This window comes from Peromyscus maniculatus, chromosome 20 (genome assembly GCF_049852395.1).
Source record: "Peromyscus maniculatus bairdii isolate BWxNUB_F1_BW_parent chromosome 20, HU_Pman_BW_mat_3.1, whole genome shotgun sequence".
NCBI classification, from domain to species: Eukaryota; Metazoa; Chordata; class Mammalia; order Rodentia; family Cricetidae; genus Peromyscus; species Peromyscus maniculatus.
This window is the reverse complement of record NC_134871.1, coordinates 48,619,396-48,644,569: the sequence shown is the minus strand read 5'-3', so window position 1 is coordinate 48,644,569 and position 25,174 is coordinate 48,619,396. Positions and strand designations below refer to the sequence as shown.

The 25,174-nt window shown below is 51.0% G+C and overlaps 1 protein-coding gene across 12 annotated transcripts in view; it reads left to right on the top strand.

Moving 5' to 3' along the window:
* The first annotated feature begins 582 nt into the window (after positions 1-582).
* The window catches only part of Pla2g6 (phospholipase A2 group VI), a 40,596-nt gene continuing 16,004 nt past the window's right edge, over positions 583-25,174 (top strand). The window contains exons 1-8 of one of the 12 annotated variants that reach the window (XM_015997814.3): positions 601-767; positions 1,271-1,351; positions 10,474-10,723; positions 13,213-13,428; positions 14,390-14,573; positions 17,190-17,377; positions 20,098-20,194; positions 21,113-21,295. In XM_015997814.3, the coding sequence (XP_015853300.1) occupies positions 10,515-10,723; positions 13,213-13,428; positions 14,390-14,573; positions 17,190-17,377; positions 20,098-20,194; positions 21,113-21,295 (1,077 nt within the window). In that variant the 5' untranslated portion in view covers positions 601-767; positions 1,271-1,351; positions 10,474-10,514. Of the gene's footprint in view, positions 1,108-1,270; positions 1,352-6,099; positions 6,367-10,473; positions 10,724-13,212; positions 13,429-14,389; positions 14,574-17,189; positions 17,378-20,097; positions 20,195-21,112; positions 21,296-25,174 lie in introns of those variants that run through there. The other 11 variants (XM_076556325.1, XM_076556324.1, XM_006979143.4 and 8 more) reach the window with 11 other exon arrangements.

Below are 25,174 nucleotides of genomic sequence, written 5' to 3'. Positions count from 1 at the left end.
CCAGCATCCACTGAAAAAGCTAAATGTGTGTTTGTAACCTCAAAGCTGTGAAGAAGACGAGGACTCCTAGGGCTCAGTGGCTAGCCCAGTGGGTGAGCTCCAAGCTCAGCGAGAGACTGCCTAAAATTAATTAATTAATTAATTAATTAATTAATTAATTAAAATAAAGTGAAGAGTGGTTGGAAAAATCATCCAACGTTGACCCCTGGCTTCCACACGCACGTGCGCACTTGCAAACATTAACATTTTTGTTTGGTCTTGAGTCGATCTCACCGGAAGTCCCATATTTTGATTTGCAGCCTGGCGTGGGGAGAACCCGGCAAAATCAAATCAGGTTCTTCCCGGTTATGTCCTGTGGCTTTCTAATTATCTCCACGAGCTGTCACGAATGAAAAGTTCGGGGCCAGCCCCGCTTGCTGGAGGTCAGAGCGAGCCCGGGACGGCCGCCCGCCCCTCACCAAGATGTCTGCCAAACTGGCGTCAGGAGGACCTTCCGCCCGCTGCAGACATGGCCGCCATCAGCCACGCAGGATTGGCTCCAGTGGGAATCCCGACCGCCCCCCCTGGCAACAGACGCGGCTTCCATTGGGCGGTTACAGAAGATGGCGGCGCCGGACCGCGGGTGAGGCCGCGCTTGGGGGCGGGGCCACAGCCTGCCTGGCGCACGGGCGCCGTCGATTGGTGGAGAAGCCGTAGGGGGGCGTCACGTGGTCGCGGCGCGTTTGTTTGCGGAAGTAGGAGGGCGGAGAAGTGCTGAGTAAGCCGAGGTGAGTGACGGTGCGGCGGGGGCGGAGCCTGGCGGCCCTTCCCTAAACTTCTCGGTTCCCCGGTCTCGGATGTCGCCACCTGGACCCCCGCTTAGGACTGTCCTCGTGTCTCCGACCGTGAGGCTCGTCCTCCGTTGACTCTTGTCTGGCCCCGCCCCCCGAGTGCTCCCGGCTGGTGGCCTTTGATCCCCTGGCGCCCCCAACTCCCATCCGGTGACCTGCATTCTCCTCGGTTGCCTCCTGTCGTTTCCCTAACTTCCTAAGTTGACCCTCCTCCCCACTCACTGCCCCAGCTTTCACTCCAGACTGCCCACCGTCCCCAGCTCCTCCCTGTGCGCCTGTAAGTGCTCCTGGTTTTCCGCCTCAGTAAATGATCGCCCTGTTTCCCCCACGCCTCCTGTGTCCCTCCCGTTGTGCGCCCCCCCCCACCCCCATTTCTAACTCCCTGCTTATCTTCTCTTGTGCCTCCGATTTTCATCTGCTCCCACATGTGTTCTTCCCAGTTTTCTAGCCTCCGATTCTGGGTTCACCTCCAGCTCCCCACAGATGACCTGGAAGCTGGTGACAGGGAGCCTGTGACCCAGGTGACTGTGTGACTGGGCCAGGGATTGGGTGTGAGACAGGGAGGGCTTATGGATCTGTGCCTATATTTTTAATGGGGCTACTCACATGATCCCAAACAAATACTAACCCTTCCGCTAAGGTTCCCTCACCTGCCCTTTCGCCAGCCCAACAGGATTGGGCAGGTTTGGATTGGCATCGTTTGAAGCTCCACCCTTGGGCGAGTCCAGTGTTTTGTTCTTGTCTCAGCCTTTATGTTTCTGGAGCTTGGAGGCGATGTTCTGTCCAGGTTTCAGCTTTCTCACTGTGCCAGAGGGCACTGTATTCCCTGCCCGCTATGGCTGCTGTGAGGCTCAGTATTTGAATGAGAAGAGGTAGAAGTGTGGCCCTGTACAGTGCATGGCTTTGCTATTGTGTCACAGGCAGGATGGAAAGGGAAAGGGACCAGAGACAGGGAGAGAGAGGAGCGCAAGTACGTTTCCTTTTGTCCGTGTTTTCAGTGTTTATTAATCACCCCTGTCAGACAGGCTCTTTTATCATGTTACCCTTACTATTCATTCATTTTCCACTGAGCAAATATTGATGTAGCCAGTGCTGTTCCTACTTAGCATGAGAAAGGGAGGCCAGTGACCTCCCTTGCCAGGGCCATGCTAATGAGCATGGAGCTGGATTTTCAGTGTGGAGGGTCCCTAATTTATTGTTTTTAAAAGAGATTTATTTATTCTTACTTTATGCGTGTGTTTTGCCTGCATCTGTTTAAGTGCACTGCGTGTGTGCCTGGTGTGTATGTATGTTCTCGGCAGAAGAAGGGGCTGGGTCATGTGGAACTGGAGTTGTTGTAGAAGGTTGTGAATTGCCATGTGGGTGCTGGAAATTGAACCCTGATCCTCTTCAAGAGCAGCAAGTGCTCTTCTGAGCCACCTCTCCAGCTCTGAGGGTTCCCAGTTTCTAATAGATGGACTGGATTTCTGGAGTTGACAATGTTATGAAGAGGTCTGCATTTAGTAGAGACTGTACTTTGAATTTTGTTTCTGATCCAGTGTCATGTGACTTGGGCAGTTGCAGTGACCCACGCCCAGGCGGCTATGGTACCCAAGGGAAAATGGCAGACGCTGTTCAGTGTACCGTGTTACTGAATCACATTGCTCATAGGGCAGATGGCTTCCCTACTTTTCCTCCTGTGTCCTGTTGGAAGTCAGAGGATCTGTGCCCCACAGTGTGACACCAGCCATGTGACTGTCATGTTGTATAAAGGTTCCTACTGTTGGCTCAGTGCTTAGGGCATTTCCCCACCCTTCCAAGGGTTACATTTCTTGTTAAATGTGATTATGGTAGCATGCTTAAGAGGGGATTTCCATCCGGGCAGTGGTGATGCACGAGTTTAATCTTAGCACTTGGGAGGTAGAGGCAGGTGGATCTCTGTGAGTTCGAGGCCAGCCTGGTCTACAGAATGAGTTCCAGGACAGGCTCTAAAGCTACACAGAGAAACCCTGTCTGGAAAAATCATTAAAAAAAAAAAAAAAAAAAAAAAAAGAGGGGATTTCCTATTTGCCCAGCAAAGTGTTATCACCAAGACACAGTGAAAGGAACTGCCTAAACACTGTGTGCCTATGTGTGTGTTCTTCTGCACTTTACTGCCCTGGGTGTGCACACAAGTAAGTGTGGCCTGTGTGGAGGGCATACACTCCCGGGCATTGTGTACACATATGAAAGCTGCAGGAAGGAAATCGAGATCATGCCTGGATCGGTCCTCAGGTCCTCAGCCTGCAGCCATGGGGGTGGGATGCGGTGGACAGGAGGGGGGCATCAGCTGCTCAGGAGGGTGGCACCCCGGCGTTCCCATCATGAGATACCCTGTGGGGATCAACAGGCAGTTAGCTCTGTGTGTTTGGGTGTGCTCCCCGAAGCCCCTGCAGCCGACCTCTGAGATCTGCTCAGATGTTTTGACCTGTTCCCTCTCCCTCTGTGGTTGTCTGGGTCAGGTGGAGGCAGCCCCCCCCCCCATCACTAGACAGCTTTCATGACAGGCTAGAAACAAGCTTGGTTGTTGGAACCCTGCCGGGAGGTGATTTTTCCAGGAGGAAGCAGTCCAGCACCCACTGGCACTCCTAAGACCCAGAAGTGCTGGAGGAAGGGTCTCCTGGTCGGGGGAGGAGTGGGGGGAGGTGGTCCTTGGAGGAAAGCAGGAGACTGGATTCTCCTGCCTTTCTTGTGGAGAGCAGAGCCTGATGTATAGAGGAAGGTGGGATCTGTTTGTCTCTTGCCTCAGGGACACCCGCTGGTGGCTCACAGACATTTGTTTGTTCCCATCCATCCACTGATTTGTTAAGTTAATGATAAACTTGATGTTTATCAAACAGCTGCTGGAAATGGGTACCATGCCCTTGATGGAGGAATAAAAGCAGTATCATGGTCCCTTTGTGAAGGATCCCATGGCTTGGGGTTGCAGAGGAGAAAGGCTGAGGGAAAGAGGGCTTCTGGAAGAGGTAGCCCCCAAACTGGGTCTTGAGAGACAAGAAAGGAAAGGTTTATTTGAGTACATGCTTCTTATCTGTGGTTTGTTTGTTTGTTTTTTTGAGACAGGGTTTCTTTGTGTAGTTTTGGAACCTGTCCTGGAACTTGCTCTGTAGATCAGGTTGGCCTGGAACTCACAGAGACCCACCTGCCTCTGTTTCCCAAGTGCTGGGATTAAAGGCGTGTGCCACCACCGCTCACGCTTATCTGTCAGGAGAGAGAGGTTAAGTGGGGCAGGGGTAAGGAAGGTGTCGGAGCGCCTGGGCACACTGGCACAAAGGTGACATGCCTGGGAGATAATGCTGGCTAACTAGAGTCTGGTGAGTGAGCTGGAGTGCAGGCTGGCCCTCTTCTGGGGACCCTGACATGTCCTCTGGAGTTTGGGCTTTCTCTGAAGTGTTGAAGATCCACGGGACATGCAGGATCAGCGGGGAGGTGTGGTCATTCAATTTGTAGTCTACATACTAGATAGGCACAGAGGAGCCGTGTGAGTGAGATTGGAGCAGGACCTGGACTTCCCACACCTCCATTTAGAACTGTCTTGAATGCCAGCTGGTAGGAAGGGGCCAGTCCAGTGCTTGCTTTGCCTTTGGAGCGACAGAGGACCCCAAATGGCGAAGCGGGGACCTGGCATAAATAAGCAGGGAGGACATTCTAGGTCCTATAAAATGAACTGGATGGCTCATGGCTCCCATCTAGCAGCTTCTCCCCGAAACCATCCAAGAGTGAGGAGGGGAGCTGTAACCCGAAGTCTTTCTCTGTCCTGCCCAGTCCCGTGGTCCCACAGCTGCTTATAAAATAGTCATTCAGAGGCTTAATATTAATTACAAACTGTTTGATCTATGGCTTAGGAAACTGGTCTGTGGCTCAGGCTTATTCTTAGCTAGCTCTTACATCTTAAAATAACTCATTTCTATTAATCTGTATTTTGCCACATGGCCGTGGTGTTACCAGTCTGTGGACATCTTGCTCCTTGGGTGACTGGATGGTGTCTCCCTATATCTCTGCTTGGATTTCCTGCCTGGCTTTTATCCTGCCTTTCCATAGGCCAAAGCAGCTTTATTTATTAACCAATGGGAACAACATATATTCACAGTATGCATAAAGACCATCCCACAGCAGAAAGACAAACAGCCAGGCAGCTTTGGAAGAAGAGTGACCCCAAAGAGTGGGCACAGCTCCTGTCTCCCCTGAGACCTGCCCAAGGATCTTCATCACTGAGGCAGATGCAGACCTCCCTCAGCCAGGCCAGATGGCTTGCTGGTCCATGGTGGCCATTGAGGCCTCTGTCTTCCCACTGGTTCCCTCTACTGTACATGCTTGGGTGCCTTCTGTCTTTCCTAACCCAGGGACCATGCACTCTGAGCAGAGCCTGGGCCTGGCTGGCCCTCATGGGCCCAGTCGACTCTTCCAGTAAAACCTTCAGGGTTTTTGTTTGGTTTTCGTTTTGGTGGCCAGATGGATTCCCTTGTCTTTTGAACCCTCCCTGGATGTAACCTCCCTATCTCTGCTTGAGTCTTCAGTCCCTCCAGGAGAGGCTTAGAGCCCACAGACATTGTCTTCCAGAAAGAAACCCAGCAGGTCCACTGGGCCCCTGACCAGAAGTGGGTGACAGAGACATGGGGAGAGGCCACAGAGCCCGACCTTACGCTGGAGTCAGCAGTCACCATCGGCCCCGGCACCATGGATGGTTTGGGCTTGTCCCTGTTCACTTGTGGTCCTTACGCCTGGAAACAGGCAGTTGCGTCAGATGATCCCATCAAGGAGCCGGCTCTGGCATGGAGCAGAAGGGTCAGTCGTAGAAAAGGAACCTTAGAGGAACATAGAAGCTGTAAGAGGCAGACCCAAGAGGTGGGGGGGGGAGGCCCTAAGTGGAAGATCTCTTACAGGCTGTGGTAGCAGCTTGTTCGGAGCCTGAATGGTGCCCTGTAGCTAGACTGGAAGGACCCAGCTGGGCCCTGAGGTGGCAGGGACAGGGTGGCAAGAGGTAGGCACACATGCCTTCTCTTGGCCTTCTGCATCCCTGGCTGTGCATGCCATGCTTGTTCCAGGATGTGACCCACGGGTCCGTAGAGTTCATTTCCTCTCTTCCTTCCGATGAGAACAATGGCTGCCGTTAGAGTGTCACCGTGGGCTGCCATCCTGGCCTTTTCCTTAGTTAGGTCATTGTGTCACACTGGCCCCAGCTGGATGGAGGCCAGGTCTTTCAACACATGGGAGGTGCTGGGGTGGGGACCTTCCTCTAAGTGAGGCTGCTGGTCCCACTGGCAAGTGGGTTAAACCAGCGGGGCTCTTGGGTGTTCTTGAAGCCCTCCTCCATCGCTGGAGCACTTCCCGGCATCTGGCCTGGCCTCTGGCAAATCTGCACGAAGCTCTAGCTCTTCTGAGCAAGGCCTGACACAGCCAGGCTCAGCCTGCACACCTGCTTTCTGTAAAGCCATAGTAATTTCGTGTACCAGTTGGAAAATCAAGAACAGCCACAGTATTGCCCACGAAACCAGGACCTTCACCTCCAGATATCCGGGTACATTTATTTTATCTATTGTCTTTAATTTACTTTTTTATATGTGTGTGTGGGTAGAGTGAGTGCAATGGTGGACGTGTGGAGGTCAGAGGTCAACTTTGTGGCGTTGGTTCGCTCCTTCCACCTTAACCTGGGTTCTCGGGATTGAACTAAGGTTTCCAGGCTTGCACAGTAACTGCCTTTACCCACTGGGCCATCCTGCCAGTCCTTTAAAAAAATGTGCAAAATATATACTCAGTTAAATTTTGTCATAAGAAACTTGAGCTGGGTGGTGGTGGTGCAGCCTTTAATCTCAGCATTGGGAGGCAGAGGCAGGTGGATCTCTGAGTTGGAGGCTAGCCTTGTCTACAGAGCAAGTTCCAGGACAGCCAGAACTACACAGAGAAACCCTGTCTAAAAAAAAAAAAAAAGAAAGAAAGAAAGAAAAAGAAAAACTTGAATCAAGCTATACTTTGTACAGGAGTGAGAGACCTTTGTAGGGATGAGAGACCTTCTCTGTAGAGGTGAGAGACCTTCTCTGCAGGGGTGAGAAACCTTCTCTGTAGGGGTGAGAGACCTTCTCTATAGAGGTGAGAGACCTTCTCTGCAGGGGTGAGAAACCTTCTCTGTAGGGGTGAGAGACCTTCTCTGCAGGAGTGAGAGACCTTTGTAGGGGTGAGAGACCTTCTCTGTATGGGTGAGAGACCTTTGCAGGAGTGAGAGACCTTTGTAGGGGTGAGAGACCTTCTCTGCAGGGGTGGAGAGACCTTGGAGCTGCTCACAAAGGGACGCAGCAGTCATGCCTTTCCCTGTCAGCTGTGTGGCTTCGGGTTTGTCACTCCACCTTGCTGATCCTTGGTGTCCTCCTATGTAAAGTGAGGACAACTGTGTTGGAGGGTAGCTGTGCAGAAGTGATGAACATGTGTAGATTTCCAGGATGGGGCCCAGGGAGGCCTCGGGCATGCCCAACATGACAGTCCCTTAGAATATGCTGGGGGGATGGTTCAGTCGGTAAAGTGGCCACCTCACAAGCATGAGGACCTGAGTTCGATCCCCAGTGGTGGCGTGTGCTTGCAGTTCTGGAGCTGGAGAGGTCCTGGAACTTGCATGCCAACCATTCTAACTGGTTAACCCCAGGAGCCAATGAGAGACCTTGTCTGAAAAGAAGGCAATGGCTCCTGGGGGATGGCACAGGAGGATATAACCTCTGGCGCCTGTGCACATACACACACACACACACACACACACACACACACACACACATGCATGTGGAACTGAACATGCACATACACCAATACCACACACAGAACTACACACAGGGGTGTAACAGGAGAGATTTTTGTTGTTACTTGAGACAAAGTGTCATTTGGTAGTCCATTCTGTCCAGAGCTCACTGTGAGATCAGACTGGCCTTGAACCCACGGTGATCCAACAGCTTTAGCTTCCCATGGACTGGGATGCTAAGTGTGAGCCATCATGCCTTGTAAGATTTTTTTTTTTCTTGAAAAGTGTTGGGGAGCCAGCAAAATACCTCAGTGGGTAAAGGCATTTGCTGCTAAGCCTTACAACTTGAGTTTGATTCTTGGGACCCACATGATGGAAGGATGTAGGTGGTATAGCACAGTTGTTCCAGCCACTGTCTTATACACACACACACACATGCACTTTTATGTTTATGTATTCATTTGTGTGTGTGTGTGTGTGTGTGTGTGTGTGTGTTATGTTGCATATGTGGAGGCCAGAGGACAACGTAAGTCTGTTCTTTCCTTCTACCTGTGAGTCTGAAGGATCAACATAGGATGTCAGGCTTGGCTGCAAGTGCCTTAATGTGACAAGCCACCTTGTCACCCTGGCAGTCTTATTTTTAATCATAACCTCATGTTGTCTGTCCAGACCCATTCATCCTCCGTATCTACTATTTTGTGCTCTTTGAACTTTTCTTTCTTTCTTCCTTTCTTCCTTTCTTTCTTTCTTTCTTTCTTTCTTTCTTTCTTTCTTTCTTTCTTTCTTTCTTTCTTTCTTTCTTTCTTTCTTTCTTTCTTTCTTTCTTTCTTCCTTCCTTCCTTCCTTTCTTTCTTTCTTTCTTTCTTTCTTTCTTTCTTTCTTTCTTTTTTCCTTCCTTTCTTTCTCTCTCTCTCTCTCTCTCTCTCTCTCTTTCTTTCTTTCTTTCTTTCTTTCTTTCTTTCTTTCTTTCTTTCTTTCTTTCTTTCTTTAAGAGTCTCTCTTTGTAGCCCTGGCTGTTCTGGAACTCGCTATGTAGACCAGGCTGGCCTTAAACTCACTGAGATCCACCTGCCTCTGCCTCCCAAGTGCTGGGATTAAAGGCCTGTGCCATCACACCCTGTAGGCAGTGTTTTCCTGTGCTGGCAGCCACTCCCAAATAATCACTCAGAAACTTAATACTAAATGCTGGGCCAATAGCTCAGGCTTGTTAATAGCTAACTCTTACATTTAAATTAACCTATATTTCTTATTTAAGCTTTGCCATGTGGCTCTGTACCTTTTCTCAGTACGGCAGGCTCATCTTGCTTCTCTTTGCACCTGCTGAGGACCCTGACTCTGCCCTTCTTCCTCCCAGCATTCTCAGTTTGGCTCTCCTGCCTGACCTTATTGTTGTTATATATTGGGTGTGGATGTAGGTTCATGCAGGTCCGTGGAATCAAGACCAGGAGGCACCTTTCCCAGCTGCAAGGTGGATTTATCTCTCCAGACTGAACCACTCTAGTTTAGCAAAGGGCCCTTTTATTATTATACAGTTCCCACCTTTAGCAAGTCAATTCCTATACCCAAACCTTTAAGCCCCCCAAAGGGACAGTGCCAAATGCAAATTCTCAGTAAAGGAATACCACAGTGTTCTGGGTTGTCCCTAACCAAGTTTGCATAGGCTTTGATCCCCTAGGAAAACTCTCAGATCAGACTTCCAACAGGAGGTATGGAGACAAAAGTTAGCAATCACAAAGGGTAGATCAAAGCTGGGTGCAACGCTCCAGAGTCACACTGGCTGTAACTCTGTGGAAATTCTCCCATCATCTTACCCTGTTCAGCTATTGGTCAGTCAGCTTCTTTATTAAACCAATCACAGTGATATATATTCACACAGTGTAAAGGAATATTCCACAATGCCCAGCTGTGACCTTTGATCTATATTGTTCTATTTCCTGACCCAGGAGCCATCATTCTATTTTTTATTTGAATTTAGTCCCACATATAAGTGAGCTCATGTAAATTTTTCTTAGTATTTTATCAAGCCTTGTGTTTTTAAGATTTATTTATTTTTATTTTATGTATATTTGTTTATTTTGCCTGCGTGTATGTCTGTACCATGTGAATACCTGGTATCTGTGGAGGCAGAAGAGGGTGCCAGATCCCCTGGAACTGGAGTTTCAGATGGTTGTGAGCTGCCATGTGGGTGCTGGGAACCACATCCAGATCCTCTGGAAGAGCAGCCCAGTGCTCCTAACCTCTGAGCCATCTCTCCAGCCCCTGCTACTTTGATTTGTCAAGACAGGGTCTTTCTATACAGTCGAAACTGGTCTGGGATGTGCTGTGGAGCCCAGGCTGGCCACCTGCATTGCCTCCCGAGGGCTGGGATTCCAGGTGTGGACGGACACATGTGGCTGTCCCTGTGTTGAAGGAGGAGACCCATCTCTGGCTGCTTTCAGAGCTCTGTGTGAAACCAGGGTCAGGGTGCAGAGGAACAGTCACTCCCCACTCCCTTCCTAGAGGTGTGGTGCAGTCTGGTGTGTGTGGTGAGGGGCTTTGCTTGTAGAATTGGCATGCCCATGCCAGGCTTTGCCAGGCATCTCTAGAATGCCATCTTCGACTTGTGAGGTGATAAGCTGTCCACTTGGCCAGGCCTTTCTTGCCACAGACAGCACATTCATGCCCACTATTCTTACTGTCGGCACCAATCCTCTGTCAGAGTGGTCCTTGGCCTGGCCTGAGGGTTCTGGAACTTTCCATCAGACCTGTTGTTCCACTCAGGGCCATTTCTCTCCTCTTCGGGTTCCTACTGGTCCAGAATCAGGGCACAGAGCTGGTAGGGATGATGGAGTGCCCGTGCAGGACACCAGTGAGGTGGGCATGAGAGACTGCGTCCACCTGACCAGAGACCTTATCTTCTTCCAGAGCCAGGGGGCAGGCCGGGCCCCCCACCTGCCCCACGGAGGATGCAGTTCTTCGGGCGCCTTGTCAACACCCTCAGCAGTGTCACCAACCTGTTCTCAAACCCGTTCCGGGTGAAGGAGGTGTCCGTGGCTGACTATGCCTCGAGTGACCGTATTCGAGAGGAAGGGCAGCTGATCCTCTTCCATAATGTTTCCAATCGCACCTGGGACTGCATCCTGGTCAGCCCTAGGAGCCCACAGAGCGGCTACCGGTAGGCGATGGTCAGGGCCATCAACTCTCCTTTCTTTCCCTTCGTCCTCAGCTTTTGGGGACGTATGGATGTGGCCTCTGGAGCTCTGCCTAAAAGATGTATTACTGGAGGGAGGGGCCAGGAGGAGAAAACAGTGGGGCCTTTCCGGAGTCTTCACTCCTGTAGATAGTGGGAAGAAGGAAGGATCGGGAAGCTGAGAAGACCCACTGGGGTGGCCTTCCACTGGATCAACAGTCCGTGACTGTGTAGGGTCAGAGTTTGGACAGCGGGTATGTAAGGGCTGGCACTAGGCATGTTGGGACTTCTTGGTCTTGTGTGTGTGTGTGTGTGTGTGTGTGTGTGTGTGTGTGTGTGTGTGTGTGTGTTACCAATGCTCTCTCTGCTTACTCTTCTGCCTGGCTATCCCATCATCCACCTGTTCACAGGAGCCCTGGGCCTGGCTGATGTTGAGGCAGGGTGTGTGTGTGTACACCTCTAGAGACCAAAAGATGGTATCGCCTTCCCTCAGAGCTGGAGTTACAGGCATTTGTGATCCACCCTACATGGATGCTGGGAACTGAACTCTGGTCCTCTTCAAGAACACAAAGGACTCTTTTTTGTTTTTTGGTTTTTTGAGACAGGGTTTCTCTGTGTAGCTTTGCACCTTTCCTGGAACTCACTCTGTAGCCCAGGCTGGCCTCGAACTCACAGAGATCCGCCTGGCTCTGCCTCCCGAGTGCTGGGATTAAAGGCGTGCGCTGCCACTGCCTGGCCACAAAGGACTCTTTAAGGCTAAGCCATCTCTCCAGCCTCCTCGGGTTGTTCTTTGTTTGTCTGGGGGTTTGCTGTGCCGACTCTTCTCCCAAGATTTATTTTCCTTTGGCTCTGTGGAGCTGTCACTGTGTTGTCCTTGGCTTCCGTGTTGACAGGCCAGCTGTCACACTGTGGTTACCCTCTGCCATTTACTCACCTCCTTGCAGCTGTGCCCTAGTCAGTTTCTGCTGTCTTGTGTTGAACAGTGTCTCGTGGCCAGTTATTGCTATGTAACAAAGCACCCCAGAAAGCAGTGGCCCAAAACAGTACTGATTCATTTATCCCAAAAGTCTGGGATCTGAGCAGAGCTCAATGTCATAGTGTAGAGTGGAGGTGATGTCATAGTGTGCAGTGGAGGTGATGTCATAGTGTGGAGTGGAGGTGATGTCATAGTGTGGAGTGGAGGTGATGTCATAGTGTGCAGTGGAGGTGATGTCATAGTAGTAGAGTGGAGGTGATGTCATAGTGTTCAGTGGAGGTGATGTCATAGTGTAGAGTGGAGGTGATGTCATAGTGTTCAGTGGAGGTGATGTCATAGTGTAGAGTGGAGGTGATGTCATAGTGTGGAGTGGAGGTGATGTCATAGTGCGGAGTGGAGGTGATGTCATAGTGTGGAGTGGAGGTGATGTCAGTGTGGAATGGAGGTGATGTCATAGTGTGCAGTGGAGGTGATGTCATAGTGTGCAGTGGAGGTGATATAGTGTGGAGTGGAGGTGATGTCATAGTGTGCAGTGGAGGTGATGTCATAGTGTGGAGTGGAGGTGATATAGTGTGGAGTGGAGGTGATGTCATAGTGTGGAGTGGAGGTGCTGTCATAGTGTGCAGTGGAGGTGATGTCATAGTGTGGAGTGGAGGTGATATAGTGTGGAGTGGAGGTGATGTCATAGTGTGGAGTGGAGGTGCTGTCATAGTGTGCAGTGGAGGCGATGTCATAGTGTGGCATGGAGGTGATGTCATAGTGTAGAGTGGAGGTGATGTCATAGTGTGGAGTGGAGGTGATGTCATAGTGTGGAATGGAGGTGATGTCATAGTGTGCAGTGGAGGTGATGTCATAGTGTGCAGTGGAGGTGATGTCATAGTGTGGTGCGGAGGTGATGTCATAGTGTGGTGTGGAGGCGATGTCATAGTGTAGTGTGCAGGTGATGTCATAGTGTGCAGTGGAGGTCAGAGGCAACTTTTGGAAGTCTGCTTCCTTCTTCCATGTGGGTCCTTGGGATTAAACCCAGTTAGACTTGGTAGTGGATGCCTTTACCCACTGGGTTATTTTCCAGCCCCTCCCTATGACATTAAACCATTTTAATGGCTGTATATTACCCACTGCACAGATAATGAGCCACACCTCACATGGTATTCTGTGGCTGTCCATCTAGGTACCACTTACTTAATTCTGACCACACACCAAGAGCCAGAGTTTGAGACTGAGGCTCCTGGTTGTGACCATCAAATTAGAGGAGAATACGACATAGCTTTCATTAAATAAGGCATAAAATCACCAGATGAGAGACTTCAAGCACAATGAAGTCCTAAGTAAACTCCACTTTTGAGAGTGGTTGGAGCAAGGAGAGCCCACTGCAGCCTGGGCCACAGGGTGGCTTGTTTGCGGCATTTACTACGGTCTGTTTATGCTGGGCACTGCCCTCAGCTGGCCAGCCTCTGTGCCCATGACTCACCCCGTGGCCTCTCTTCCTTGGCGGCAGCCTCTTCCAACTGGAGTCGGAGGCCGACGCCCTCCTGAACTTCCAGCAGTACTCTTCCCAGCTGCCCCCCTTCTACGAGAGCTCCGTGCAGGTCCTGCACACGGAGGTGCTGCAGCACCTGTCTGACCTCATCCGCAACCACCCCAGCTGGACGGTGACGCACCTGGCGGTGGAGCTGGGCATTCGGGAGTGCTTCCATCACAGCCGCATCATCAGGTGGGCAGCCGGGCCTGGGCATGCGTGCTGCATGGGGGCTGGGGCCGCTGGAGTGTGGCGTTGGATGGCGCTCAGCCCTGTGGAGCACACACGCAGCATGCTCGAGTGCTCTCTTCTTTCCATGGCTTGAGTAGAGAGGAACAGCACCACCCTGGCTGATAACTGAGAGCCCCGATTCAAATCAGAAGGAAAAGCAGACACCCAGCTCTCCAGCTACTCTGGCATCTCAAAGAGAGGCTCTGGGACCAGGGCACAGCTTTTCAGCAGGAGAGGGCTTAGTAGGGGCTCAGATCATAGTCTCCTTCCCAAGCCCTGCCGTTTTCCTGGAAGCTTGGATGGCCTGTTTTATATCCATTTAGTCAAGGCTGTGTCAGCAAGTTCCCTGAAGAGGTCACCTTGGATGCCCTTGCAAGTTACTGGCTGGCCGCCCCGTACTTCTCGGTTCAATGCCTGGGTTCTAGCTGAAACCTCACCAAGCGGGACATAGTGATACATGCCTTTAGTCCCAGCACTCGGGAGGCAGAGGCAAGCAGATCTCTGTGAGTTTGAGGCCAGCCTGGTCTACAGAGTAAGACCTTATTTCAAAACCAAAACCAAAACCCTCTCTGAGCTCTCCAGCTCCCAGGGATGAGCTTGGACACCATGGTGTCCCATCTCACAGAGCTCCTGAAGTACAGAGGTTCAACCAGTTTCTGTATCATGTGACCCTTTTCTGTGTCATCCTTTACCACCTCGTGCTGGCGTAGCCCGGTGGTACCTCTCCCCACGGGTGAGCAGAATGCACCGCAACCTGGCACAGCTCAGCAGACATGATGCAGTGGCTCAGACTGAGCTGGACTTGAGTCACCCCAGAACCCCCAAATTTAGCCTGGGTCCTGCTTCTGCAGTTGGGCTTCTCAGCACCTTGCCTTCGGGGTCCCCATCTCATCACTTATCTGTCACTGCCCCCCAACCCCAACAGCTGCGCCAACAGTACGGAGAATGAGGAGGGCTGCACCCCGTTACATCTGGCCTGCCGCAAGGGTGACAGTGAGATCCTGGTGGAGCTGGTACAGTACTGCCACGCCCAGATGGACGTCACTGACAACAAAGGAGAGACCGCCTTCCATTACGCTGTGCAAGGGGAAAATTCCCAGGTGCTGCAGGTGAGTGCTGGGTGGTGGGCCGCAGCCAAGCACCTCCTTGTGCCCGAAACTTGCTTTGGGGCCTTAGGTTCATGGGTCCCTCTGAGGCTTCTCATTCACCCATCCTTGATGCTTGAGGCCTAAGTTCCTTCATCACCACCCCCACCACTCCCACCCCCGTGACACTTAGAGGGAGACATATCTTTAGCCTTGGGAGTTCTCCAACTCAGTGAGCTGAACTCTGGAAACTCCAGTCAGGCATGGAGCTCAGTAGCTGCCCCGAGCCAGCTGCTGGGCCGGCTGCATCAGGTCAGCCCCTGACTGGAGGGCTCAAGGTACACTGGGACTTGACCAATTTATGGGTACTCAAACCAAGCCGACTGCCCAGCACCTATGGGCATTTGTGCCAGGGGCACTCCCGTCAATTCCCTAAGTACCAGGACAGATGATATTTTAAGTGTTTTTCAATGCATTTTTGTGTGTATAGATGCTTTGCCTGTATGTAGGCCTGTGCACACCATGTGTGCAGTGCCCTCAGGCCAGAAGAGGGTGATGAATCTCCTGAGGCTGAAGTCACAGATGCTGTGAGCTGCTCTGTGGGTGTGGATTCAAACCTGTGCCCTCTGGAAGAGCAGCCAGTATGCTCGCCCACTGAGCCATAGTCGTGGTTAAGTAGATGGGCTGGTGTGGTGAGAAGCCACTGTTAAGTTGAAAGGAAAGACAGATCTGAGCTTGTGTTTTATTGTCTAGAATGAGCAGGCCAGTCTGCAGGTTCTGTCCTCTATGCTTGGCACCTGGATTGTTCTAGAAAACACAGATCTGTGTCTCATGCATAGCAGTCCAAGGCAAGGCATGACTAGTACTGCCTGGAGGAGGAGCGATGGTGTGCCTGGCCAGTGGGCATGCATCATCGCACCTCTCTTCCCTGACTGTCGCTGGCTTGTTCCTGCATCATGTGTTCTAGTCAGTTCTCAAAATGCCCTCCTGGGTTGGAGTACTGTGGCCTTTTCCTCATACGAGAAACTAAGGCTCAGCAGAAGCAAGAAATGTGGCCACTGAGGGCCACCAACCTGGGGATGGGGCAGGCTGGCCTAGACTTCCCCCAGGTTGCCAGCGCCTTGCCCTCCTGGGTCTCCAGCCTTCCTTGTGTCTCAGCTGTACCCAGTGGTCATAACTAACACCAGGGAGATGACATTGAGCCCCAAACGGGAGGACAGAATCCTTCCAGCTTCCCGATAGCACAGTCACTCTTGGTGTCTGTGGGTGGGTTTCATATCTGGAGGAAAATTACGTATGTGTACAGACAATTTTTCCTCATTGTCATTTCCTAAAAACCACAGCATAAACAACTGCTCGTCTAGCCTGGCACCTTTAATCAGAGGTGGGCAGATCTCTGTGAGTTTGAGGCCAGCCTGGTCTACAGAGTGAGTTCCAGGACAGTTAATGGTGTTACATAGAGAAACCTTATCTCAAAAAAACCAAACCAAACCAAAAAACCAACTATTCATTTAGTATTTCCATTGTATTAGGTTATAGGAGTCATCTAGGGATGATCACAAGTACTATGGGGGTATACAGAATGTAATCCCAGCTGACTAGGATGCCAGGGCAGTCCCAGGCCAGCCATGGCACCAGAGTGGATCCCATAGAACAAAGTACATGGGAGGGTATGTGCAGGTTCTTTGCAAAATGACCAATCCATACGAAAGATTCCAGTACTTGAGGATTTTTGGGTGGGCAGGAAGGGGCAGGCGGTAGCAGGGATTGGACTCAGAACCTTGTGCATGCCAGGTAAGCATTCTACCACTAGGCCACGTTGAATTCTTTATTGAAAACGTAATACCTGCAAGCAGAAAGATACTCAGCAGGACTGACAGTGTCCCGATGACCTTTCTCTTGCTGTAACAGAACATTCCGACCACAATCTGTCATTAGGAAAGTCAGGGCAGGAACTCAAGCCAGAGCTCAAGCAGGAACCATGAAGGACTGCTGCTCTCTGGCTTGCTTACTTGCTCCTCATGCTTGGCCTAGCTAGGTGGAAGATCACCTGCCTGAAGATGGTACCACCCACAGTGGGCTGGGCCCTCCTACATCAATTAATTAATAATCAAGACAGCCCCTCACAGGCATGCCCACAGGCTGACAAGACCCAGACCACTCCTCAGCTGAGGCCTCTCCTCTCACAGGACTCTAGACACAACTAGTCAGGACAGAAGGACATCTGCTGGGAAGCAAGAACCGTTCCACCTAGAAAACTGAAGGTTCCTTTTGTTCTTTTTATACAGTCTCCTGTAGCTCAGACTGGCCTGGAACTCACTGTGTAGTCTAGACTGGCTTTGAACTTGACCTGCCTCAGTCTCTCTAGTGTTGGCATTACAGGCACGTGCTACCACACCTTGGTTAAGATTCTTCACAAGTGTTGAGATGAGCCCAAGTCAGGCCAGATCCACACCCCACACACACACACCGAACTCACTGTCAGGCTGTCTTATCTTCTCTAGAGCACCATTCATTACTGTGGCTCCTCTTCGTCCTCGGGGAGTCAAGTGTCCCTTCCCTTTTGGTGTCCAGAGGAAGATGGCCCCTGGAATGCTAGAGAGGGCAGTGCCAGGTGGCTTCCCTGTCTTGTCCTGTCAGCTCCTAGGAAAGAACGCCTCGGCCGGCCTGAACCAGGTCAACAACCAGGGACTGACCCCGCTGCACCTGGCCTGCCAGATGGGCAAGCAGGAGATGGTGCGCGTCCTGCTGCTCTGCAATGCCCGCTGCAACATCATGGGACCCGGTGGCTTCCCCATCCACACAGCCATGAAGTTCTCCCAGAAGGGGTAAGCCTCGCCATCACATGACCCCACTCCCCTGCAGGTTCTTCCAGCCTCATCAGGTAACCAGCCAAGGGTACCGGCCTCAAGAAAGCGCTTGATGCTCTTATGTGGGAGCTGGACACCCGAGTCCACAAACTGCCGCACAAGGAATAGACCCTGTAGTTTTGCACTAATGCACCCAGTTTTCTGAGCCTTTACTCCCCTGTGCTTACGTGCCAGTTCTCAAGTCTGCTGCAACCCTGAGGCGTGGAGGGTCTGCAGCTCTCAGCTCCTGTGTGCCAACGGCCAGGGATGCTAGCCCTGGCTGTCCAAGGCCCGGTGTGTCTAGTGCATTGCCTCTTCCCAGCTCACAGCGCTGCAGGAGCCAGGTACCAGGCTCTTGCCTTAGGGGTCCAAGACCACTCTCTCGCTTTCCCATAAACCCTACAAGTTCTCAGGTCCCAAGAAGTTCTCTGTTTGTGTTGGAGGAGAACCAAAGAGGTATCTTCCTGGGAAATGCTGCCCAGCCAGAACAAGGTCTGGAGTGAGTGAATGAATGGGGTCAGCTGGCCTTTCCTGACTCCTGTGCTGAGCACTGACTTGAGAAACGAATGAGAGGAGGCCTGGCCATGGCGCAGGACTGACTCCAGCCTCCCTCATGGTGCTGGGCTCCAGTGTCCTGTAGTGCAGGGGTGGGAAGCAGACAGGTGGATAGTGACAGGTCATGAGTGACACCGGGGACACAGGCTGCCCACCTGCCTCAGGCACTGTGCAATAGCTGGTCACTGCCTGTGGGACCCCTCCTTGGTGCCCCACCCACCCACCCCCCCCCCCCCCCCCCCCCCCCCCCCCGTCAACCTCGGTGTGTCTGGAGTCACAGTCTAAGGGAGACCTGTGCAGAGGAGCGTGGGGACTCTGTGTTGTTTTCTTTGTCTCTAGTTTATTTTTCTGCTCTCATTTTTACTGTTTCTTGCCACCCACTCGATTTGGGTTTAGCTTGCTTGTTTTTTCAAGTTCTTGAGTTGTATCATTGAGTGATTTATTAGTGCTCTTTCTGATTTTTCAATGTAAGCACTTAGAACTATAAACTTTCCTCCTGAGACTGCCTTTAATGTGTCCCAGAGGTTTTGTGTTGTGTTCTTCATTTAGTTCCAGGAATTTTTTCTTCTGGATTTTTCTCATTGATCTACTAATCATCCAGTAGTGAACTGTTTAATCTCTGTGAGTCTCCAGGATGGAGATCCTCTGCTCAGTGTGGGAGTGCTCCCTCTCTCACACCCTCGCCAGCATTGTGTCCAATTATGTTTTGGTAATAACTTCCTCACAGCTAAGAGATGGGATCTCAGTGGTTTTGATTTGCATTTTCCTGTTGACCACTGAGGCTGAACAGCTTGCCATAGACCCGCTGGCCATTTTTATATCTTCTTTGGGGAAATGTCTTTTTGGGTCTATAAAGTGAAGTTCCCAGGGCAGGGAAAGCCTTGCCTATGTTGGGGATTCTACAAGGCTGTGTAATGAAGTAGAGTGTCTTGATTGTGCAGGCAGAATTCTGAGATCCAAAGCAGAGTTCTCTTGGGCAGTCTTAAAAAACAAAACAAACAACAACAACAAAACCAAACCAGGCCGCCCTTGAATTCCTGACCCTCCTGTCTCTGCCTTCCCTGTGCTGAGATTAGTCATGTGTCACCACACTTGATGGCATATTGGATGTTCTTTAGTCCCCTTAACAGCTTCATGCCCTTCTCTGTGTCTATCAGGTAAAACTCTTAGCAGGCCACTAGCTTCCAACCAACCCCAAACTAAGAATGTCACTATTAGCAGATAAACCATGGCAGAGACTTCCCAACCTGGCTGTAAGCTTCCCGTAACATTCCAGGCCATACCTGATAAATGATTTGCTTAAAAAATGTTTACTTTTTAATTTTATTTTATGCATGTGAGTGTTTTGCTTTCTTATATGTCTCTGCACCACTGTGAATGCAGTGCCCACAGAGGCCAGAAGAGGGCCTCAGATACCCTGAAATGAGAATTACTGTTGTGAGCCACCACATGGGTGCTGGGAATCGAACCCAGGTCCTCTGGAAGAACAGCAGCCAGTGTTCTTAAGCTCTGAGCCAGCTTTCCAGTCCCATGGCTTACTTTTTAAAAGTTATTGTTGAGCCGGGCAGTGGTGGCACACACCTTTAATCCCAGCACTCGGGAGGCAGAGGCAGGTGGATCTCTGTGAGTCTGAGGCCAGCCTGGTCTACAAAGTGAGTTCCAGGACAGGCTCCAAAGCTACACAGAGAAACCCTGTCTCTGGGGGGGAAAAGTTATTGTTGCTGTTCTCTTACATTTATTTATTTGTTCATGTGTATCCCAGGAATTGAACTCAGGTCCTCAGGCATAGCAGCAAGCATTTTTACCTGCTGAATCATTCTGTGCCCCACCCCCACACACCCTATGCTATGTAGTCCAGCCTGGCCTGGAATCTTGAATCCTCCTGCCTCAGCATCCTGAGTGTTGGGGTTGCAAATGTCATCCCAACCACGCTTCCCCTTAGTTTTCACTTTTCACCCCAGCATATAGGTTGTCTTTTCACCTTGTTGCTCATTTCATTTGCTGTGTGTCAGTCTGGAGTTTAACAGAGTTCTGTTGATTCACATTGCCATCGTCAGGCCAGCTCCTCCTCCCTCACCATAGCAGAAGCGGAAGTCCTGGCTGCTGTGGTGCCCCTCACTGTCCTGCGGCTCTCTCTCTCCCAGGTGTGCTGAAATGATCATCAGCATAGACAGCAACCAGATCCACAGCAAGGATCCTCGCTATGGAGCCAGCCCGCTGCACTGGGCCAAGAATGCCGAGGTGGGCAGAGTCGGCGGGTGAGGGGCAGGGTAGGTCCAGAGGAGACTCCTGAGAGGCTGACAGTGGCACCTGGCAACAAGTCTCACAAGGGTGCATGGGGCAGACATGCCCACGAACAGTTGAGGTCCTACCACTGCCCTGCTGCTCACTGGCTGGTGGCCTTGATTTCTTCGACCATGACTGGGGGTCCTGCTGTCTGACTTTGGAGGTGCTAAGAAGTTAGCAAGGCAGTGCATGAAAAATTTTGCCTCACATGTAGAAGGGGGCGATGGTGATGTGGCCATTGGGCACAGCGGCCCCCACAGAGAAGCCTGGTGGCCACCCAGGCTGAGGTCTCTCCTGAAGCCCTCCTGAGAGGATGCCCAGGTAGCCTAGTTTGGCAACATCTGTGGGCCACCAACACCCTGACCTGTACTTGCATGTGACGGGCAAGTGGGCTAGGCTGCTGCCTTTGTGGGCCACCGCCTTGTTCAGACATGTTTCTTCCTTGCCATATGTGTGAGGCATGAAAGTGTGTCCCATGTCAGGACTGAAGGGCTGGAAGGGCAGTGACAGGTCCAGGCTCAGGCGGCAGGAAGGGCTGGTGGGGCTTTAGACTCAGCACTGTCCTCCCCACAGTTCAAAGTGAGCCCGGATACCATGCAAAGACCCCTGGGACATATCCCTTGGAGGACCTCATAGAGTCAGTGCTGTGGGACCCAGCCCAGAGAACCCTTTGTAGCTCCAGAAGCTTCTGGAATCAGTCTGTTTGTCTTCACCCATTTGTCACCTAGTTCCTGGGGAACTGGTGTGTGTGGGTGAAGGTCGAGGGTCACTTGCAGAAGTGGGGCCTGCCTCTGGACTTCTCTTCCTTTGCTTATACTGGAGGAGTGCCCAGGGAGGCTGCCCCCTGAGTGCCCACCTGGTCTGTGTCCCCAGATGGCCCGCATGCTGCTGAAGCGGGGCTGTGACGTGGACAGCACAAGTACTGCGGGGAACACGGCCCTGCACGTGGCGGTGATGCGCAACCGCTTTGACTGCGTCATGGTGCTGCTGACCTACGGGGCCAACGCAGGTTTCCGAGGAGAGAACGGGAACACGCCGCTGCACCTGGCCATGTCGGTGAGCCTGGGGCCCATGGCCTCCCTGTGCCGGCCCTGCCAGCCGTGGTGGGGGTGTGGGAGGAACAAGAGAGGCACCTGTGCCTCAGCTCGCTCTCCCCCTTTCCTCAGTTGCTACATCATCAGACGTGCCTCCTCCCTTAGCCCAAAGGGCCTGGGTTGTTAGGAAATAGACGTCAGCCTGAAAGTGTCTCTAGTGTGCTGAGACAAGAGTGTGAGCCTGCTTGGCCCGTGGCAGGAAGAGTACCATCTGCTATCCATCTAGTCTCGGATGAGACTCTGAGGGAAGCAGTCAGCCGCAGTCAAGGACAGCCTGTTTTGTTCCATGACTGCAGTGGGTACATTGCCCAAGAGGCTAAATGCTGGTAAGACCAGGGAGGTAGCACAGCCACCCACGTCAGGGACATGTCTTGCTCTTCGTTTTCTTCCTTTCTTCCCTTTTTGTTGTTGTTTGTTGTTTTGTTTTTTCAAGACAGGGTTTCTCTGCGTAGCCCTGGCTCTGTAGACCAGGCTGGCCTCAAACTCAGAGGTCCTGCCTCTGCCTCCCAAGTGCTGGGATCAAACGTGTATGTCACCACACCTGGCTATCAGTAACATTTCTGTGGAAAACTTTATTTTCCAAACCAAAATAAAATTAATGAGTAAAACACGTGGCACTGTTTTACACATTGTGAAACTTTTATGAATCTTTTTATGCAGAAATCACATGAATCCTCATGTCTCTTGGGGCATGTTAAAGCACTTAGGAAGCTCTAGAGCCCCCTTCCTGCCCTCCACCAATGGATGGGAAGTGCACACCTTTTTAGCTGCTTGCTGAATTGCTTTGATGCTGTGCCAGAATTGGTCATGCCAGAACTCTGACATGCTAACTGCGTGGGCCACTCTGAAGCCATTTCCCTGAATGTTGTCACCCCACTGCCCCTGGCTCCTCCTCTTGTACTTTTTTTTTTTTTTTGAGACAGTTTCTCTGTGTAGCTTTTGGAGCCTTTTCTGGAACTCATTCTGTAGCCCAGGCTGGCCTTGAACTCAGCCTCCCGAGTGCTGAGATTAAAGGTGTGCAACACCACCACCTGGCTCCTCTTGTATTTTGCAGGGATCCCCTTATACATGCATGACTTCATGTTGACATTGGAAAATACTGGTGCAGTGAATGTGTAGCAGGAAAGCCTTTCAATGTGAGGAAGTGATTAAGCCCATCACAGCATAGGCAAATATGGGAAAATTGTGATTTTTTTTTTTAAGTTTGAATCCCCCCACCCAAGACAGGATTTCTCTGTGTAGCCCTGGCTGTCCTGGAACTTGCTCTGTAGACCAGGCTGGCCTCAAACTCACAGAGATCTGCCTACTTCCCAAGTGCTGGGATTAAAGACATGCACCACTACTAACCTGTAGTTGGAAGTTTTCTGTTCCCCGCCCCCCCAATCTGCAGCCACTCAGACCCAAATAAATACACAGAGGCTTATATTAATTATGAACTGTATGGCCATTAGCTCAGGCTTATTACTGACTAGCTCTACACTTAAATTAATCCCTAATTCTTATCTATGTTTAGCCACATGGCTTGGTACCTTTTCTTAGTTCTGCCTTGTTATCTTGCTTCCTCTGTGTCTGGCTGGGGACTCCTGACTCAGCCCTTTTTCTTCCCAGAATTCTCCTCGTCTGTTTGCCATGCCTATACTTCCTGCCTGGCTATTGGCCAATCAGCGTTTTATTTATCAACCAATCAGATCAACACATATTCACAGCAACAGGCTCACTGCATTCATTCTTTTTTTTTTTTTTTTTTTTTTTGCTTTGTTTTGTTTGAAACAAGAGTTCACTATGTATCTCTGGTTGATCTGGAACTTGATATATAGACCAGGCTGGCCTCAGTCTCAGAGATCCGCCTGCCTCTGTCTCTCAAGTGCTGGGATTAAAGGTGTGCACCACCATGCCTGACATTGTCTCCATTATGTATACTTGGTGGCTAAGACTAAACACTGCTAGTTTATTTGGCGGTCTTTGCTACCTATCATCAACCAAAGCAGTTAGTTGAGCTGGTAACTCACACAGCTGTCTAATTCTTACTGATGCGTTCTTCAGTGGGGCTGGCCTCTTTCTTCCTCCTTCCCTCCCTCCCTCCCTCCCTCCCTCCCTTCCTTTTATTTTATTTTTTGAGAGAGTGCATGTAGTTGTGAAGAACAAACGTCTGCTGGCTGTGAACTTGATTAGTGTTGCGGTCAGTTCTGAGACACTGGCAGTTCCACCCATCATTGTTTCTGAACCATCTTGTGTCAACATGGTTCACAGGCATATCACTTCTTGGCGTTCTTGTGAAAACAGCGGTGACCTCCTAGACTGTCTGTTCTCCTAGACTTATGGGCCCAGGTCTCACTCTGAGAACTGTTGGTGTGTTTTTGTTCCCTGGACTGTCACATTTGTGCCATTTTCCCAGTTTTTGGTAAATCACTGACCATTCTGACAGTTATATATTGAATCACTTCTTCAAGTGAGTTTATTCTTTTTCCCCCAAAACAAGGTCTTGCTTTACAACCCAGACTAGCCTTGAAATTGTGGTAGCCCCCCTAACTCAACCCCCCAAGTGCCAGGATTAGGTGTGCACTGCCACACTCAGCTGGTTTATTTTCAAACACACTTAAATTTATTTGGAAGTGCATATGCTAAAAGTGCATATGTTAAAAACCCCAAAAAGAAAGCCTTGGGTGACCAGAACACACACATTTGCCTATGTCCATGTAAATTCAATAGAACATGAACTGCTTAGAAAAGAACATTCTAGATGCACCACTGCATTTTTGGCAGGGAAATCAGGCTCTTAGACCAGAGCCTAGGTTTTTAGGCAGCCAGTACTTTAGTTTGTGCTTGCCTACCCAAGGTTTAGCTGCATGGCATTCTGGGGCAGGAAGCTACTCCCTTAAAGGCTGCCACTGGGGAGGGTCTGTGCAAGGTTGCCTGGAGTGGACAGGTAAGATGGCGTCCTCAGTCTTCATGCTTCCTGTATTGCTCCTGAGTGTTGTCAGCGTTTGACCCTTCCATGTCCCCAGGTGCCTTACTGTTCTGTTGCTTTGAAAAGACACCGTGACTAAGGCAACTCTTATAAAAGAAAGCATTTAATTGGGCCTGGCTTACAGTTTCAGGGGCTTGGTCTATCCTCATCATGGCAGAGAGCATGGCAGCAGGCTGGAGAAGCAACTGAGAGCAAGGAGGGAGACAGACAGACAGACAGACAGACCTGAGCCTAGCATGGGCTTTTGAAACCTCAGAACCTACTCCCAGTGACACACCTCCTTCAACAAGGCCACGCCTACTCCTAATCCTTCTAATCCTATAAAGAGTTCCACTCCCTGGTGACTAAGCATTCAAATATCTGAGCCTGTGGGGGCCATTCTTGTTCAGACCACCACACCATGGCTCCTGGGTTGTCAGCCCAAGTACATTGCTTCCTGTGAGGAAGAGCTAGGGTTAATCTTTCTGTGCCAAATCCTGGACAGCTGGTCCTTGAACTTGCCTGGGGCGATGCGGGAATGAAGAAACAGCAGATAGACCCACAGGAAAGCTGGCCGGGCTGGCTCTGCTGGGCCAGCAGCACCGCTGCACAGCTCGGAAGCCCTGCTTACTTAGTCGTGCAGCACAAGGAGGAGCTTAGCCAGTTCCCCTGGGGGTCGCTCTGGGGCGTGGTCTCGGCTTGCCGTCAGCTGGGAAGAGGAAGCTGTGTTTGCTCGTTCCTGCACGCACTGTCAACATCTGCAAACTACAGAAAGACTGCCAATTCGGAGCCGAACTTGGAAAGGCTTTGACATCCCCGTGGGCCTGAGGCCTTAGGGTCCTTGGTGCTATGCCCATGTCAGTAATACACATCTGCTCAGGACTTCATCTGCTC